We start from the raw sequence: 17,883 nt of genomic DNA on the forward strand, positions 1-17,883 counted from the left end.
CTATAGAAAACAAGGAACCACAAATTTAGCACACATACACATTCAATTACTCAACTACTCACTAAGACAAACATTTACTGTGTCTATCAAAACATAGGCACCACCTAACGAAGACAGGCATGTACACAGAGGCACATTCTACTCTAGGCTTCCATTGGGGTATATATACATATAGAGGAAAACAATGAAAAGGAAATTAAGATTCACTGATTCTACTACTGACATGATAAATGAAGAGGTTACAGAAGAAGCTGGAATTACAGAAGCTTCAGTTCAGCCGTGACAGTTTACAAAACAGGACAAGGCCACAGCCGTATATTTAAAGTACACAAAGTACAGGGGGATTGTGTGTAGGGTCTTCTGAGAGAGGCTGCAGGAACAGAATGATGAGACAGAAAACAACACGACAAATGAGGGTAAGAAAGTAAGAAGGTAACATTACAACACATTGCTTGGGACTGGGATAGAGTTACTGTAGAGAATCAGGGTCAAGCTGCAACTGGCATGTGGTATGCTACAATCTGAACACTTTTCTGTACAAGACGCCATAGAATCATGGCTCAATACTCTAGTCATGAATATAATTTAGAAAGGCCAATCTGGCAGGATGTTCAGATGCATGCAATGCATTCTCTGAAGCATTTCTCAGATTTGAGAGCCTCCGGAGTCTTAGAAGTCATATCTAGAAGAAGACTTGCGGTACAGGAGCAAAAAAAAAAAAAAAAAAAAACACTCTAGGAAATGATGGCTGGTCTAAAAGATAAATGAATACAATAAGCTAAAATTGTATAAGCAAATTTTTGTAATCATAGACTAAATCCTGATATTTTGGAAGTGAAAAAAAGGGGCAAACTATCATGAGTTTCTCATGGAAAATGACAATTATCAATGATTTTATCAGGGATCTAAACTGTAACTCTTTTTCTATGTAGTTCTGTCATGTTGCTGTAACATGCAGTCGTAAATTTCAGAAAAGACTTATGTCAATGCAATCTATTGGAGATACTGAAATAGGAGATGGTAAAACATACATCTAAACATTTTCAAGGTCAGAAGTGCCAAGGAGATGCCAGAGTAATGAAGAATCCTTTTCTGTACCACGATGATTTCAGATAGATATCCAAAACCATTCAGCATTAAGTTCAATCTGGTTTCCTTGTTTTTTTAGTTAATTACATTTTTGAGCCTTCAAAACTAAAAGTACATAATAAGAAAAGGGGAGAGGGGTTATAGATCCACAGACATAGACCTAGACCTAGCCATAGAAATAGTCATAGACATAGACATATAGACACAGATATAGATACAGACATCAACAGAAGTATAAACATAGACGACAGAATCAGAGGGAGAGCGAAAGTGAGAGATCAGACAGAATCCTAGAGAGGGTTTCATTATTCATATTTCTGCAAAGTCCAGTCTAGCATTTTGTAAAATCAGGAGCTGGGGACTCAATTTCTCCCAATGGGTAGCAAAGAATGAATTATTAATCCATGGAAGCCTGACAGGGTGCCTCCTGGCTGAAAGTTAGAATCAGGCACAGGAAAAGGACAGAAGCCATCCTAGGTGTGAGGTAGATAGCTCATCTGACTTCTTCACCACTGGGCCAAGAGTTTAGCTCCTAATTCTTTTTTCCTAGGTTCTAAAGGCAAGAGAGTTGGCTGAAGCGAATGTCAAGACAGCCTCAAAACCTCTCCTTTACGTAGCTTCAGATAAGTAAGGGGAAGCTTGTATTACATAGGTACTAGGTATCCCACTCTCTCCCAGATAAGAAATATCGTCAAGAATATATGAACAAACAACAAATCTAGCTCAGAAATGGACACAGCACCTCAACAGACCTGTCTCGAAATAAGAGATAGAAATGGCAATCAATATGACAGTATGTTCAACATCACCAACCACCAGGGAAATGCATATCAGTGCCTCAAAGAGATATCACACCACCCCTTCTCAAGATAGCGAAAATGTTTATCTGCCTGTCTTATGTAAGTAGCTGTCTCTCAAGTAACTGTATACCTTCAAGCAAACACCAATTTTGTTTTAACATCACTGAAATCAGATATTTCCAACTCACAAGAAGACACACTACCTTCGAATTCCTTGGTGAGTTGTTGTCTTCAGGATCTCTTTGGGAGGTAGACTCCTTACCTACAAAACAGTAATAGATCAACTAGTGAGAACATTTATTCACATGGAAACAATTTACATAAAGGCGTGTCTCTCTCCACTCATGAATATTGCAATGAAACGAATATTTCAATGAAATAAAAGGAATAGTAAGGATGAATTTCAGAGGGTTGAAGCTGTTTCAGGAAGAAGTTGGTTATATTAAAAAAAGCCAAAGAAAACCCTCAAAATAAATGGATATCCAATTTAGAGCTACTCATTTCTCTTCATTGTATTTTAATATTAAGTTTCGAAGGATAGGCACTCACTACCCATGTTACCATTGTCCAATCCACGATCATAGTTGAACGCATATTCATTAATTGGCTGTTGTGGAGCAACTTGAGTGATGGCGATATCTTTTAAGCCCTTCTTACTCGCTAAGGTTGACATTCCTTCCTACAGGAAGATAAAATACAAATTCAACAAATACACCCAAGTTCTCAACCCCTCAGCCACTCATTCAGGGAGACAGGATTTACTATGTGTGTCATGTCACAGGAACAGTCCTTGCAAAGGTTGAGCATATAAACAAAGAGCAGATTCTACCCCATACTCAGTTAAGCATATACACAAAGAGCAGATTCTACCCCCACGTTCTTTCAGTTGAGCATATAAACAAAGAGCAGATTCTACCCCATGTTCAGCTAGAGGTAGACATGGGAAAATACAACAGGAAAGTATAAATCACTATTTCTGCCACTGAAGTCAATACAATTGAAGAAAAGGCAGAAAAAAGAATCCTCAATTCAGTCTTGCAAGGTCAGGAAATACTGCTTGATTTCTGGCCGAGAGTTAGAATTGGGTACAAAATAAGGACAGAAAGCCATCCGAGGTGTGAGGTAGATAGCTCATCTGACTTCTTCACCACTGGGCCAAGAGTTTAGCTCCTAATTCTTCTTTCCTAGGTTCTAAAGGCAAGAGAGTTGGCTGAAGCGAATGTCAAGACAGCCTCAAAACCTCTCCTTTACGTAGCTTCAGATAAGTAAGGGGAAGCTTGTATTACATAGGTACTAGGTATCCCACTCTCTCCCAGATAAGAAATATCGTCAAGAATATATGAACAAACAACAAATCTAGCTCAGAAATGGACACAGCACCTCAACAGACCTGTCTCGAAATAAGAGATAGAAATGGCAATCAATATGACAGTATGTTCAACATCACCAACCACCAGGGAAACGCATATCAGTGCCTCAAAGAGATATCACACCACCCCTTCTCAAGATAGCGAAAATGTTTATCTGCCTGTCTTATGTAAGTAGCTGTCTCTCAAGTAACTTTATACCTTCAAGCAAACACCAATTTTGTTTTAACATCACTGAAATCAGATATTTCCAACTCACAAGAAGACACACTACCTTCGAATTCCTTGGTGAGTTGTTGTCTTCAGGATCTCTTTGGGAGGTAGACTTCTTACCTACAAATGCAGTAACAGATTAACTAGTGAGAACATTTATTCACATGGAAACAATTTACATAAAGGCGTGTCTCTCTCCACTCATGAATATTGCAATGAAACGAATATTTCAATGAAATAAAAGGAATAGTAAGGATGAATTTCAGAGGGTTGAAGCTGTTTCAGGAAGAAGTTGGTTATATTAAAAAAAGCCAAAGAATACCCTCAAAATAAATGAATATCCAGTTCAGAGCTACTCATTTCTCTTCATTGTATTTCAATAGTAAGTTTTGATAGATATGCACTCACTACGTTTGTTATCTTTGTCCAATCCGTGATCAGAGTTCATAATTGGCTGTTGTGGAGCAACTTGAGCGATGAAAAAACGTTTTATACTCTTCTTACCCACTACAGCTGACGTTCCTGCCTACAGAACAATAAAATACAAATTCAACACATACATGCAATTTCTCAACCCCTCAGCTACTCATTCAGTGAGACAGGATTTACTATGTGTGTCATGTCACAGGAACAGTCCTTGAAAAATCTAAGCATATAAACAAAGAGCAGATTCTACCCCATGTTCAGTTAGAGGTAGACATGGGAAAATACAACAGGAAAGTATAAACCACTATTTCTGCCACTGAAGTCAATACAGTTGAAGAAAAGGCAGAAAAGAGAATCCTCAATTCAGTCTTGGAAGGTCAGGAAATACTGCTTGATTTCTGGCCGAGAGTTAGAATTGGGTACAAAATAAGGACAGAAAGCCATCCGAGGTGTGAGGTAGATAGCTCATCTGACTTCTTCACCACTGGGCCAAGAGTTTAGCTCCTAATTCTTCTTTCCTAGGTTCTAAAGGCAAGAGAGTTGGCTGAAGCGAATGTCAAGACAGCCTCAAAACCTCTCCTTTACGTAGCTTCAGATAAGTAAGGGGAAGCTTGTATTACATAGGTACTAGGTATCCCACTCTCTCCCAGATAAGAAATATCGTCAAGAATATATGAGCAAACAACAAATCTAGTTCAGAAATGGACACAGCACCTCAACAGACCTGTCTCGAAATAAGAGATAGAAATGGCAATCAATATGACAGTATGTTCAACATCACCAACCACCAGGGAAATGCATATCAGTGCCTCAAAGAGATATCACACCACCCCTTCTCAAGATAGCGAAAATGTTTATCTGCCTGTCTTATGTAAGTAGCTGTCTCTCAAGTAACTGTATACCTTCAAGCAAACACCAATTTTGTTTTAACATCACTGAAATCAGATATTTCCAACTCACAAGAAGACACACTACCTTCGAATTCCTTGGTGAGTTGTTGTCTTCAGGATCTCTTTGGGAGGTAGACTCCTTACCTACAAATGCAGTAACAGATCAACTAGTGAGAACATTTATTCACATGGAAACAATTTACATAAAGGCGTGTCTCTCTCCACTCATGAATATTGCAATGAAACGAATATTTCAATGAAATAAAAGGAATAGTAAGGATGAATTTCAGAGGGTTGAAGCTGTTTCAGGAAGAAGTTGGTTATATTAAAAAAAGCCAAAGAAAACCCTCAAAATAAATGGATATCCAATTTAGAGCTACTCATTTCTCTTCATTGTATTTTAATATTAAGTTTCGAAGGATAGGCACTCACTACCCATGTTACCATTGTCCAATCCACGATCATAGTTGAACGCATATTCATTAATTGGCTGTTGTGGAGCAACTTGAGTGATGGCGATATCTTTTAAGCCCTTCTTACTCGCTAAGGTTGACATTCCTTCCTACAGGAAGATAAAATACAAATTCAACAAATACACCCAAGTTCTCAACCCCTCAGCCACTCATTCAGGGAGACAGGATTTACTATGTGTGTCATGTCACAGGAACAGTCCTTGCAAAGGTTGAGCATATAAACAAAGAGCAGATTCTACCCCATACTCAGTTAAGCATATACACAAAGAGCAGATTCTACCCCCACGTTCTTTCAGTTGAGCATATAAACAAAGAGCAGATTCTACCCCATGTTCAGCTAGAGGTAGACATGGGAAAATACAACAGGAAAGTATAAATCACTATTTCTGCCACTGAAGTCAATACAATTGAAGAAAAGGCAGAAAAAAGAATCCTCAATTCAGTCTTGCAAGGTCAGGAAATACTGCTTGATTTCTGGCCGAGAGTTAGAATTGGGTACAAAATAAGGACAGAAAGCCATCCGAGGTGTGAGGTAGATAGCTCATCTGACTTCTTCACCACTGGGCCAAGAGTTTAGCTCCTAATTCTTCTTTCCTAGGTTCTAAAGGCAAGAGAGTTGGCTGAAGCGAATGTCAAGACAGCCTCAAAACCTCTCCTTTACGTAGCTTCAGATAAGTAAGGGGAAGCTTGTATTACATAGGTACTAGGTATCCCACTCTCTCCCAGATAAGAAATATCGTCAAGAATATATGAACAAACAACAAATCTAGCTCAGAAATGGACACAGCACCTCAACAGACCTGTCTCGAAATAAGAGATAGAAATGGCAATCAATATGACAGTATGTTCAACATCACCAACCACCAGGGAAATGCATATCAATGCCTCAAAGAGATATCACACCACCCCTTCTCAAGATAGCGAAAATGTTTATCTGCCTGTCTTATGTAAGTAGCTGTCTCTCAAGTAACTTTATACCTTCAAGCAAACACCAATTTTGTTTTAACATCACTGAAATCAGATATTTCCAACTCACAAGAAGACACACTACCTTCGAATTCCTTGGTGAGTTGTTGTCTTCAGGATCTCTTTGGGAGGTAGACTTCTTACCTACAAATGCAGTAACAGATTAACTAGTGAGAACATTTATTCACATGGAAACAATTTACATAAAGGCATGTCTCTCTCCATTCATGAATATTGCAATTAAATGAATATTTCAATGAAATAAAAGGAATAGTAAGGGTGAATTTCAGAGGGTTGAAGCTGTTTCAGGAAGAAGTTGGTTATATTAAAAAAAGCCAAAGAATACCCTCAAAATAAATGAATATCCAGTTCAGAGCTACTCATTTCTCTTCATTGTATTTCAATAGTAAGTTTTGATAGATATGCACTCACTACGTTTGTTATCTTTGTCCAATCCGTGATCAGAGTTCATAATTGGCTGTTGTGGAGCAACTTGAGCGATGAAAAAACGTTTTATACTCTTCTTACCCACTACAGCTGACGTTCCTGCCTACAGAACAATAAAATACAAATTCAACACATATATCCAATTTCTCAACCCCTCAGCTACTCATTCAGTGAGACAGGATTTACTATGTGTGTCATGTCACAGGAACAGTCCTTGAAAAATCTAAGCATATAAACAAAGAGCAGATTCTACCCCATGTTCAGTTAGAGGTAGACATGGGAAAATACAACAGGAAAGTATAAATCACTATTTCTGCCACTGAAGTCAATACAATTGAAGAAAAGGCAGAAAAAAGAATCCTCAATTCAGTCTTGCAAGGTCAGGAAATACTGCTTGATTTCTGGCCGAGAGTTAGAATTGGGTACAAAATAAGGACAGAAAGCCATCCGAGGTGTGAGGTAGATAGCTCATCTGACTTCTTCACCACTGGGCCAAGAGTTTAGCTCCTAATTCTTCTTTCCTAGGTTCTAAAGGCAAGAGAGTTGGCTGAAGCGAATGTCAAGACAGCCTCAAAACCTCTCCTTTACGTAGCTTCAGATAAGTAAGGGGAAGCTTGTATTACATAGGTACTAGGTATCCCACTCTCTCCCAGATAAGAAATATCGTCAAGAATATATGAGCAAACAACAAATCTAGTTCAGAAATGGACACAGCACCTCAACAGACCTGTCTCGAAATAAGAGATAGAAATGGCAATCAATATGACAGTATGTTCAACATCACCAACCACCAGGGAAATGCATATCAATGCCTCAAAGAGATATCACACCACCCCTTCTCAAGATAGCGAAAATGTTTATCTGCCTGTCTTATGTAAGTAGCTGTCTCTCAAGTAACTTTATACCTTCAAGCAAACACCAATTTTGTTTTAACATCACTGAAATCAGATATTTCCAACTCACAAGAAGACACACTACCTTCGAATTCCTTGGTGAGTTGTTGTCTTCAGGATCTCTTTGGAAGGTAGACTCCTTACCTACAAATGCAGTAACAGATCAACTAGTGAGAACATTTATTCACATGGAAACAATTTACTTAAAGGCGTGTCTCTCTCCATTCATGACTATTGCAATGAAATGAATATTTCAATGAAATAAAAGGAATAGTAAGGATGAATTTCAGAGGGTTGAAGCTGTTTCAGGAAGAAGTTGGTTATATTAAAAAAAGCCAAAGAATACCCTCAAAATAAATGGATATCCAATTCAGAGCTACTCATTTCTCTTCATTGTATTTCAATAGTAAGTTTTGATAGATATGCACTCACTACGTTTGTTATCTTTGTCCAATCCGTGATCAGAGTTCATAATTGGCTGTTGTGGAGCAACTTGAGCGATGAAAAAACGTTTTTTACTCTTCTTACCCACTACAGCTGACGTTCCTGCCTACAGAACAATAAAATACAAATTCAACACATATATCCAATTTCTCAACCCCTCAGCTACTCATTCAGTGAGACAGGATTTACTATGTGTATCAAGTCATAGGCCCAGTCCTTGAAAAATCTAAGCATATAAACAAAGAGCAGATTTTACCCCATATTCAGTTAGAGGTAGACATGGGAAAATACAACAGGAAAGTATAAACCACTATTTCTGCCACTGAAGTCAATATAGTTGAAGAAAAGGCAGAAAAGAGAATCCTCAATTCAGTCTTGGAAGGTCAGGAAATTCTGCTTGATTTCTGGCCGAGAGTTAGAATTGGGTACAAAATAAGGACAGAAAGCCATCCGAGGTGTGAGGTAGATAGCTCATCTGACTTCTTCACCACTGGGCCAAGAGTTTAGCTCCTAATTCTTCTTTCCTAGGTTCTAAAGACAAGAGAGTTGGCTGAAGCGAATGTCAAGACAGCCTCAAAACCTCTCCTTTACGTAGCTTCAGATAAGTAAGGGGAAGCTTGTATTACATAGGTACTAGGTATCCCACTCTCTCCCAGATAAGAAATATCGTCAAGAATATATGAACAAACAACAAATCTAGCTCAGAAATGGACACAGCACCTCAACAGACCTGTCTCGAAATAAGAGATAGAAATGGCAATCAATATGACAGTATGTTCAACATCACCAACCACCAGGGAAATGCATATCAGTGCCTCAAAGAGATATCACACCACCCCTTCTCAAGATAGCGAAAATGTTTATCTGCCTGTCTTATGTAAGTAGCTGTCTCTCAAGCAACTTTATACCTTCAAGCAAACACCAGTTTTGTTTTAACATCACTGAAATCAGGTATTTCCAACTCACAAGAAGACACACTACCTTCGAATTCCTTGGTGAGTTGTTGTCTTCAGGATCTCTTTGAGTGGTAGACTCCTTACCTACAAATGCAGTAACAGATCAACTAGTGAGAACATTTATTCACATGGAAACAATTTACATAAAGGCGTGTCTCTCTCCATTCATGACTATTGCAATGAAATGAATATTTCAATGAAATAAAAGGAATAGTAAGGATGAATTTCAGAGGGTTGAAGCTGTTTCAGGAAGAAGTTGGTTATATTAAAAAAAGCCAAAGAAAACCCTCAACATACATGGATACCCAATTCAGAGCTACTCATTTCTCTTCATTGTATTTTAATAGTAAGTTTTGATAGATATGCACTCACTACGTTTGTTATCTTTGTCCAATGTGTGATCAGAGTCCATCCCATGTTTATTAATTGGCTGTTGTGGAGCAACTTGAGTGATGAAAAAACATTTTTTACTCTTCTTACCCGCTATAGTTGACGTTCCTTCCTACAGAACAATAAAATACAAATTCAACACATATATCCAATTTCTCAACCCCTCAGCTACTCATTCAGTGAGACAGGATTTACTATGTGTATCAAGTCATAGGCCCAGTCCTTGAAAAATCTAAGCATATAAACAAACAGCAGATTCTACCCCATATTCAGTTAGAGGTAGACATGGGAAAATAGAACAGAAAAGTATAAATCACTGTTTGCATCGTTGAAGTATATATAGTAGAAGAATAGGCAGAGAAGTGTATCCTCGAGTTAATCTTGGAAGGTCAGCAAATATTGTTTATTTGGGGCTACATTTTGAAACGCAGATCAAATGAAATCAAAAGTAAGACATGAAGGCATTGTATACAGCACAGATGAGGCAAAATATTGTATAGCAATAAACAAGGCAAATTAGCAGCCCCAGATATGGAGCTACAATGAGAACGTCCTTAGTAGAATGGGGTTTAGTGATGTACGGCAGATTTAAGACCTAAGGACCAAACCAATGGTCATGCTGGAATGTGAATTCTCCCCTACTGGAATGGAAATCTACTCAATAAGCAGTTGAACTACATGATTACAAATATGTTTAAGGGATCACTCTGGCAGGAAATACACAATGTACGAAAATGTCTTCAGTTAGGCAATACGAGATTTGATGCACACAGAGAACTTAGAAACCACATTGTGTCAAAGGAAAAAAAAACTAACATTGAACACAAAACAAAAAGTAGAGGGTGGGAGGTTATGGGGGATAGAGAAAATTTGAAATAGGGGTAAGAAACCAGAGTTACATTGAAGGAATGACTTCCTACTGCACTCACCTCCATCGCTGGGAAGAACCAGCACAGCAAAGGAAACGCCCGTGTCTAAGAGACTGACTGAAGGAAATCTTTGGTAAGGAAGTAAGGACAACTCTAAATGGCAATAGGCTCAGAGAGCCAGTACAGAGAGAGGCAAGAACAAAGTTGTGAGGGAATTATGTTTTACAATAACCTAACACACACTGCATGAGCAAACAGAAGAATCCTCAAACCTGCAATCATAAAGTAACACGAAGGAATGAAAAATCTTAGTCATCCTGTTTTGCTCAGTACACATAATATACATGTATTGAAATACCACACTGTGGCCCTTAAATGTGTCATATTTAGTCACTCAAGAATTTTGAAAAGAAATGGGAGTAGACAAATATATAGTCATATATATATAATGCACTGAAATACAATACTGTGACCCATAAATGTGTCATATTTAGTCACTAAAAATTTTTCAAAAGAAATGGGAATAGACAAAATCACTCAGAAAAAGCATATAATAAGAAAATACATATAAATAAATATTTGTAAAACATTAAAATAATATAAGCAAATAATGTAAACATAAACTGAATTCTGAAATTTGGAAAACGAAAATAAAAAGGCAGAACCTATGAGATTTAATTTTTCAATTACATATTTCTACATACGTTTGCAGCATACAAAATTTCATATTTCTACATTTGTTTCAAGAATTTAAAATAAAATTTTAATTTATAAATTGAAATATTACATACATTTCTTACTATAGTGAGAATATGTGCTTCTGGAGTTTATGGTAATAAGCATTTTTCAAATCTGTTAAAAATATAGTTCTGTGAAAAAATATAAGAGGCTACAGGAGGACTGTTTTTCAAAAGCCTTGATTGCTTTAAATGTCACAAAACAAAGTCCTGAGAGTCAGTACTCTGATTAAGCAGGTTGAGCTGCCAGACTATTCCTTTTGTATTTTAAAAATTATCTCAGTTTCTCACAAAAAATAAGGAGACAGAAGGAAACAGGAAGAAGAGAAAATGAAATAGAGTGGCACAGAGAAGTAGGCCTGCAGAGGTGCCATTTGCTAATTCACTCTCCAAAAGCCTGTAAGGGCCAGGGCTCAGCCACACCAATGCTAGGACCTGAGTACCCCAACCATTTTTTTTTCTCAGAACTTTTACTATGGGTTGAGTCAAATGGCAACGTAGTCAGGAAATCTTTCCTTTGTGTAATGTTCAAACAACAGTAAGCAAATACATGTGTAAGGTACATATGCAACTCTTTTCCAACTAGGCAATATCTTCAAAGTTATAAAAATCTCTACAAAGAGATAAATAGGGAGTCATGTTTTAGCTCCTAAAATGTGACATTCATTTCACATTATGTTTTCCACAAGTGACAATATAAATATCACCATGATTATGGCTGTCTCATGGTGTGAGGCTTGCTCATTTCTAATGCTTAGTATGATGAGGTCTGAGAGAGAGAAGAGAGGAAAAAAAAGCTGCATACAGAGGCCCTGCACTCACCTCCACCGCTGGGAAGAACCAGCACAGCAAAGGAAACACCCGGTGTCTAAGAGACTGACTGAAGGAAATCTTTGGTAAGGAAGTAAGGACAACTCTAAATGGCAATAGGCTCAGAGAGCCAGTACAGAGAGAGGCAAGAACAAAGTATACTGTAGCTCCTACGCTGGTGTTATGGCCAGGGGGACTCTATCTCGCTGAGGAAAGTAAGCAGAAGCCTCTAAGATTCCCACCATTATGGCAGAGCAGTGGCCCTAACTACAGAATTCCACCGTCCTCGGTTTTCATTTACCTAGAAAGCTGACTGTGTCTGAGGGCCTTCTTTGCCCTAAGAAAGACTCCATTTTGCCAGTGCCGCGGCTCACTAGGCTAATGCTCTGCCTTGCGGCGCCGGCACACCGGGTTCTAGTCCCGGTCGGGGCGCCGGACTCTGTCCTGGTTGCCCCTGTTCCAGGCCAGCCCTCTGCTGTGGCCAGGGAGTGCAGTGGAGGATGGCCCAAGTCCTTGGGCCCTGCACCCCATGGGGGACCAGGAAAAGCACCTGGCTCCTGGCTCCTGCCATCGGATCAGCGCGGTGCGCCGGCCGCAGCACGCCGGCCGCGGCGGCCATTGGAGGGTGAACCAATGGCAAAGGAAGACCTTTCTCTCTGTCTCTCTCTCTCACTGTCCACTCTGCCTGTCAAAAAAAAAAAAAAAAAAAAGAAAGAAAAAGAAAGACTCCATTTTGCCTCTTTCCAAATCCCCAGACCCAAGTGGTTGCAGCAACACTGCGGCTATCCCTTATTCTGTCTTGGGGACAGCAAGTACCCCTGATGCTACCAGCAGTCCCCAGATTCCACCTGCCACCTGCCCCTGCCCACAGCCAGAGCCAGGCTGCTTTACAGGGCAGACAGCAGGTCCCTGCCTATACGGCTGAATTGCTGGGCACAGCTTCAGGGCTCTGTCTTCTGCCTGTTTTTAAAAAGACAGAAGAAACAAGCACTCCATTCTAGATTTGAACATCACTTAGTGCTTATATTTAAAATATCATAACAAGAGACAGTACCTCAGGGTCTGAAGTTGATTCTTTAGCTTCATCTTCTGCTCCTAAAGTAAACACCATTTCTATAAGAGGTAGTCATAGATCTGATAATAAACGTTATTATGAATTCTAAATACACATACACAGATGGGATCAGGCGCATTCAGGGTGTATGGCCATAGATTATCTTCCAGAGTGGCTATACTATTTTGCATATGGAAGAGCAATGAATGAGTATCCCTATTGCTCTATTTCCTTATCTGCAATCACTGTTGTCACTGTTTTGAAATCCCTAGCAGTTCATGATGTTCAGAATCACTTCTTCAGTTCACTTGCCATCTGTTTATCTTCCATGGGAAGGTGTTTGTTCCGCTATTTTTCCTATTTTTAAGCCTGTTTGGTATTTTTTAAATTTAGCTTTAAGAGTTCTCTAAACGGTTTGGATAATAGCTGTGTCTTTGTTGAAATATATCTTATACAAATATTCTTTCCAGGTTATTTATTATACCCTTGGTGGTATATTGGAAGAACTAAAATTTTGTTTCTTATCACTATTCACTTTTCATGAACATCAATATACTTGCAGAAACTGAGAATAACTGGTCTTTACAACTTGTTCACCCTGAAGATGCTTATGCAAATCTCATCCGTGGCTGTCATACATTTTGTTACCTTAAGGGAATGAACACTGTCACTTACGGTAAGGTAGAAAGGTATATAACTTATCTTACACTGCCTGCTTTCAGTTTATAGACCAAGCTGTGTCATGCCAAAATGCAATCTTAATTCTTCAGCATAGAAATCACTTTAAAAGGCCTGTTGTTTCCAGCACCCTAAAATAATACCAAGAATCCCTAGAACCATCTGAAATAAAGTTCCATTTATCAATTTAAAAAATATGCTAATTTATTTTTTAATTTAACTCTGGATTTTCTAGTCATTAAATTGATCTGTTCTACTATTTCTATGCCATGCCATCATGTGGTTATCCCCATAGATTTACTCTATGATTCAGTCCTGAGAAAAGCAAATTTTCTTGTTGTGCTTTTCTTCCTCAAAATGTTCCAGTAAATGTACATACATTAAAGCCTCATTAGAGCAAATATAAATACACACACACACACACATCTCCATGAGTAATTCAACAATATGTAAAAGTAACAGCAAGAAAGAATTCCAAAGGGTTGACGAAGTTTCAGGAAGAAGAATTTGGTCCTATGAAGAAAGATATTAAAAAAAAAAAACAATAAAATACATTGGGTAGCATATTTATGGCTTCACATTAAACTTCATACAATAACATTTAAATAGAAGGTTTTCATACACTGGATGGAACTGGAAATCACTATCCTAGAGAAATAAGCCAGTCACACAAAACCAAATCTCACATGTTTTATATATGGAAGCTATAGAAAGTACAAAAAGTGCATGGATACCGTATTATTTGGTCTATAATCATATTGTCTTTAATGGATTTCATCAATACATCCTTCTTTCCTCACTGTTAGCATTGTGATGAATCCCACATTTTTCTTACATTAATATTACTGTTTTTGAGAAAAATGTATATAAGTGCACATATATAATATATCAAATGTTAAAAAATGTTCAATTTTAAAATTTACAAAAGAAATTTTGATCCACTTACCACATTTGTTATCTTCATGGACTCCATGAACACGAGTTATTCTGTCGTTATTGGGTTGCTCTTCTGGTGCACTGTGAATGATGGCAGTTGTATGTCCTGGAATTATTAAGTCTTTCTATAGGAAAAAAAAACACAACCTCAGCAAGCATGTTCACTCAGTTGTCCCACCACCCATTCACTCACTAAGACATTTATTCTGTAAATCAAAGCATAGGCACTGTCCTAGGAAAAGAAGAATATGTCCACGGAAGGCACTTACTGCAGTACGTTAAAGTGGGAGTAGACATAGAGTCAACAAAAACTCGGAGCAAGAAAATTAATTCCATAATAGAGCATTTTACCTTGGCAAATGAACTGAGGCCTTTCTCATATGATATAAGCAGTTCATGATTAACATCAGGTATTTCCAAAAGCCTTGTGCACAAAAATATATAAGAAAAATAGTTAAATATTTTCTATAAAAAATCAGGGGAAACATCAACTAAACTTCTGCTAAATGGTATTTTTTGGTACAATGAAAATTTGACTCTTGTTTTAGAAAAACTTTTCATCATCTATTTCTGCCTACACTACTCTCACCCCACTGAAATATTTGGTGAAGATAATACATCCCATAAAAAATCTGTAAACATCAATATACTAGCAGAAACTTTACAACTTGTTCACCCTGAAGATGCTTATGCAAATTTCATCCGTGGCTGCCATACATTTCATTACCTCAAGGCAATGAACACTGTCACCTATGGTAAGCGAGAAAGGTATATAACTTATCTTACACTGCCTGCTTTCAGTTTATAGACCAGGCTGTGTCATGCCAAAATGCAATCTTAATTCTTCAGCACAGAAATCACTTTAAAAGGCCTGTTGTTTCCAGCACCTTAAAATAATACCAAGAATCCCTAGAACCATCTGAAATATTTGAAAGCTAAAGATATATACATCACAGAACAAATGTGTAGGTTGTTGTTGGAAATGCCCTTCTCAGAAATATTAAGATGTTCAGTGATTTTCCCAAATAAGTGTTGCTGTTTCCTCATTCAGGTAAACGTAAACCAGTAAGACTATAGGTGCTTATGTACTTAGAAGGGAGATGCTGCTGAGAAGAGTCATGGTACCTGTACTTTTGTTTCTGTTAATGGTATCTAAATATCTTGCCTCCTATGAGCTCCTAACCCCAAATAACTCTTCTGGTGTCAAGCACAGTGATGTGGTTTGGATAAGAGTTCAGATATCAACAAAAGGCCCATGTATTTGTGGCTAGATTGCAAAGTCTTATTTAATGGATAAATGGTAATGGTCAATGGATTAAAAGTAGAAACAATGCAACTATGATGTCTAGGTGTTGGGCCTAAAGGAGGTCTTTAGGTCACCGGGGGCTTGTATTGTGAATGAAGTTCTCATGAGAGCAGTGAACTATACAACTGTTCTCTCTGCTGCTGGGTGCACCGTGTTATTCTCCCTTTGTATTCATTCCACCAACCAACATCCTCATCATGCTGCCACCTGTTCTTGGACTGTGAATCTCAAAACTTTATGCCAAAATAAATCCTATTCCTCTGTATGTTAGCCAACAGATATTTTTTCTGTAAGTAACAAAAAGCTTACAAACACATACAACTTCAAACATTAACGTATTAAACCTACAAAGCACAGAACCCTGAGAAAAGAGTGGACTCAAACATACAACTGTATTTTTTTATTTTCTTTTATTATTTTTTTTATTTTTTGACAGGCAGAGTGGACAGTGAGAGAGAGAGACAGAGAGAAAGGTCTTCCTTTGCCATTGGTTCACCCTCCAATGGCCGCCGCGGCTGGCGTGCTGCGGCCGGCGCACCGCGCTGATCCGATGGCAGGAGCCAGGTGCTTCTCCTGGTCTCCCATGGGGTGTAGGGCCCAAGCACTTGGGCCATCCTCCACTGCACTCCCTGGCCACAGCAGAGAGCTGGCCTGGAAGAGGGGCAACCAGGACAGAATCCGGCACCCCAACCAGGACTAGAACCCGGGGTGCCAGCAGCACCGGCCCAAACATACAATTGTAGGCACTACTTCCCTCTTCTAAAAAACAAGCTACATTGAGGCTCAGTCATCTTGCCACAGCAAGACACACGTAGCTCTGTAGGGTTTATCAGCTAATCCTATCCCCCTCTTACCAAATACATACCAGGGAGAGACATCAGAAAATGGAAAGAAGAGGTGGGCATGAGAGGACATCTGCCCTGGACCAAGTTCTTTGCAGATCATCCACCTCCAGGCCCCTAGTGCTCAAGGGAGACTAGATTACCTACCCCTCTGAGTGTGGGGGACCATGAAGTAGATGATATAGCATTACAGTCTTATCTGATATGGACTCTTCCCAGTGACTCTAAAAATCCACCTGTGGTGCAAGCATCCCGTTGGGCACTGGCTCATGTTGCAGCTACTCTTTCCAACTGTCTGCTTATGGCCTGGGAAAGCAACGGAAAATAGCCCAAGTCCTTGGGTCCCTGCACTCATGTGAGAGCCAGGAAGAAGCTCCTCATTCCTGGCTTTGGATTAGCTCAGCTCCAGCCATTGCAGCTATTTGGGGATGAACCATGGATGGAAGATATATATATATTCATATACATATATATACACACACACATATATATATATGGCAGGATTTCTTTATTGATTCATCAGTTGATGAGCATCTAGTTTGATTCCATATATTAGCCATTGTAAATTCAGAATTTATCTGAATTGGACCTGTATCTTGATGCCACTATTGTATAAGTCTGTATCCATCCATGCTAAAGGGTAAGAGAATCCATTTGGGAGTAAGGCAGGCTGATATGGGTCAGTTAATTATTTTACTACAGGTTCATAGGCCAATCAATCAACCCCTCAGCACTATAGTTGCCTAAATAGTAGGAAATAAACTACATTAACACATACATTGAAAACTGGTTGGACAATTATGACAAGCAACAAATGTTAAGTACACAATATCCATCCAGCCCAGAGGAGAATACATAATGCATTTCTTTGCTTTCCATTAGTTAACAAATGGTTTTAAAAATCATTAAACCCTACCTTTTTCTATATTCTTTAGAATGCTCATCATCTATTAAAGAAAAGTAAATACATTTTAAATTAAATCAATGATAGAATAATATAGAATGTTATAATATATAGTACATTGTTAAAAATTACAGCTTTGGAGCCAGGTGTTTGACACAGAAGTTATGATGCTTCTTAGATGCTCACATCATACTGGAGTGCCTGGGTTTGGGTCTCAGCTTTGCTTTCAAACTGAGCTCTCAGCGTACCCTGAGAGGCAGGAGGTTATGGCTTAAGCAATTGGGTCTTTGTGACCCATCTGAGTCCTGCTTTTGTCTGGCCCAGCCCCAGATATTGCCGGAATTTAGGGAGAAATTATCAGAGAAGGAAATAACACTCTCTACTGGCTATCTA

The 17,883-nt window shown here is 38.6% G+C and overlaps 2 protein-coding genes across 7 annotated transcripts in view; both read right to left on the reverse strand.

Annotated features, from left to right (window-relative positions):
* The window catches only part of LOC138844887 (uncharacterized), a 138,613-nt gene extending 131,843 nt beyond the window's left edge, over window positions 1–6,770 (reverse strand). For all 6 annotated transcript variants that reach the window (XR_016219187.1, XR_016219189.1, XR_016219188.1 and 3 more), the window contains exons 1-8: window positions 6,657–6,770; window positions 6,310–6,368; window positions 5,230–5,347; window positions 4,871–4,929; window positions 3,878–3,995; window positions 3,531–3,589; window positions 2,451–2,568; window positions 2,093–2,151 (exon numbers count right to left, since the gene is read on the reverse strand). Coding sequence is in view for 3 of the 6 variants with exons in the window: in XM_089311807.1 (XP_089167933.1) it covers window positions 2,093–2,151; window positions 2,451–2,568; window positions 3,531–3,589; window positions 3,878–3,995; window positions 4,871–4,929; window positions 5,230–5,347; window positions 6,310–6,368; window positions 6,657–6,696 (630 nt within the window). In the remaining 3 variants the exon portion in view is untranslated. The remainder of the gene's footprint in view (window positions 1–2,092; window positions 2,152–2,450; window positions 2,569–3,530; window positions 3,590–3,877; window positions 3,996–4,870; window positions 4,930–5,229; window positions 5,348–6,309; window positions 6,369–6,656) is intronic.
* Window positions 6,771–7,152: 382 nt separating this feature from the next.
* LOC149122773 (uncharacterized) overlaps window positions 7,153–17,883 on the reverse strand; it is a 35,036-nt gene continuing 24,305 nt past the window's right edge. The window contains exons 8-16 of the mRNA XM_089311270.1: window positions 17,503–17,533; window positions 14,790–14,862; window positions 14,449–14,563; window positions 12,825–12,865; window positions 9,337–9,466; window positions 8,990–9,048; window positions 7,997–8,114; window positions 7,650–7,708; window positions 7,153–7,218 (exon numbers count right to left, since the gene is read on the reverse strand). Coding sequence (XP_089167396.1) covers window positions 7,153–7,218; window positions 7,650–7,708; window positions 7,997–8,114; window positions 8,990–9,048; window positions 9,337–9,466; window positions 12,825–12,865; window positions 14,449–14,563; window positions 14,790–14,862; window positions 17,503–17,533 — 692 coding nt within the window. The remainder of the gene's footprint in view (window positions 7,219–7,649; window positions 7,709–7,996; window positions 8,115–8,989; window positions 9,049–9,336; window positions 9,467–12,824; window positions 12,866–14,448; window positions 14,564–14,789; window positions 14,863–17,502; window positions 17,534–17,883) is intronic.

This window comes from Oryctolagus cuniculus, chromosome 13 (assembly GCF_051225735.1).
Source record: "Oryctolagus cuniculus isolate XC-2025 breed Fujian yellow rabbit chromosome 13, ASM5122573v1, whole genome shotgun sequence".
NCBI lineage: Eukaryota > Metazoa > Chordata > Mammalia > Lagomorpha > Leporidae > Oryctolagus > Oryctolagus cuniculus.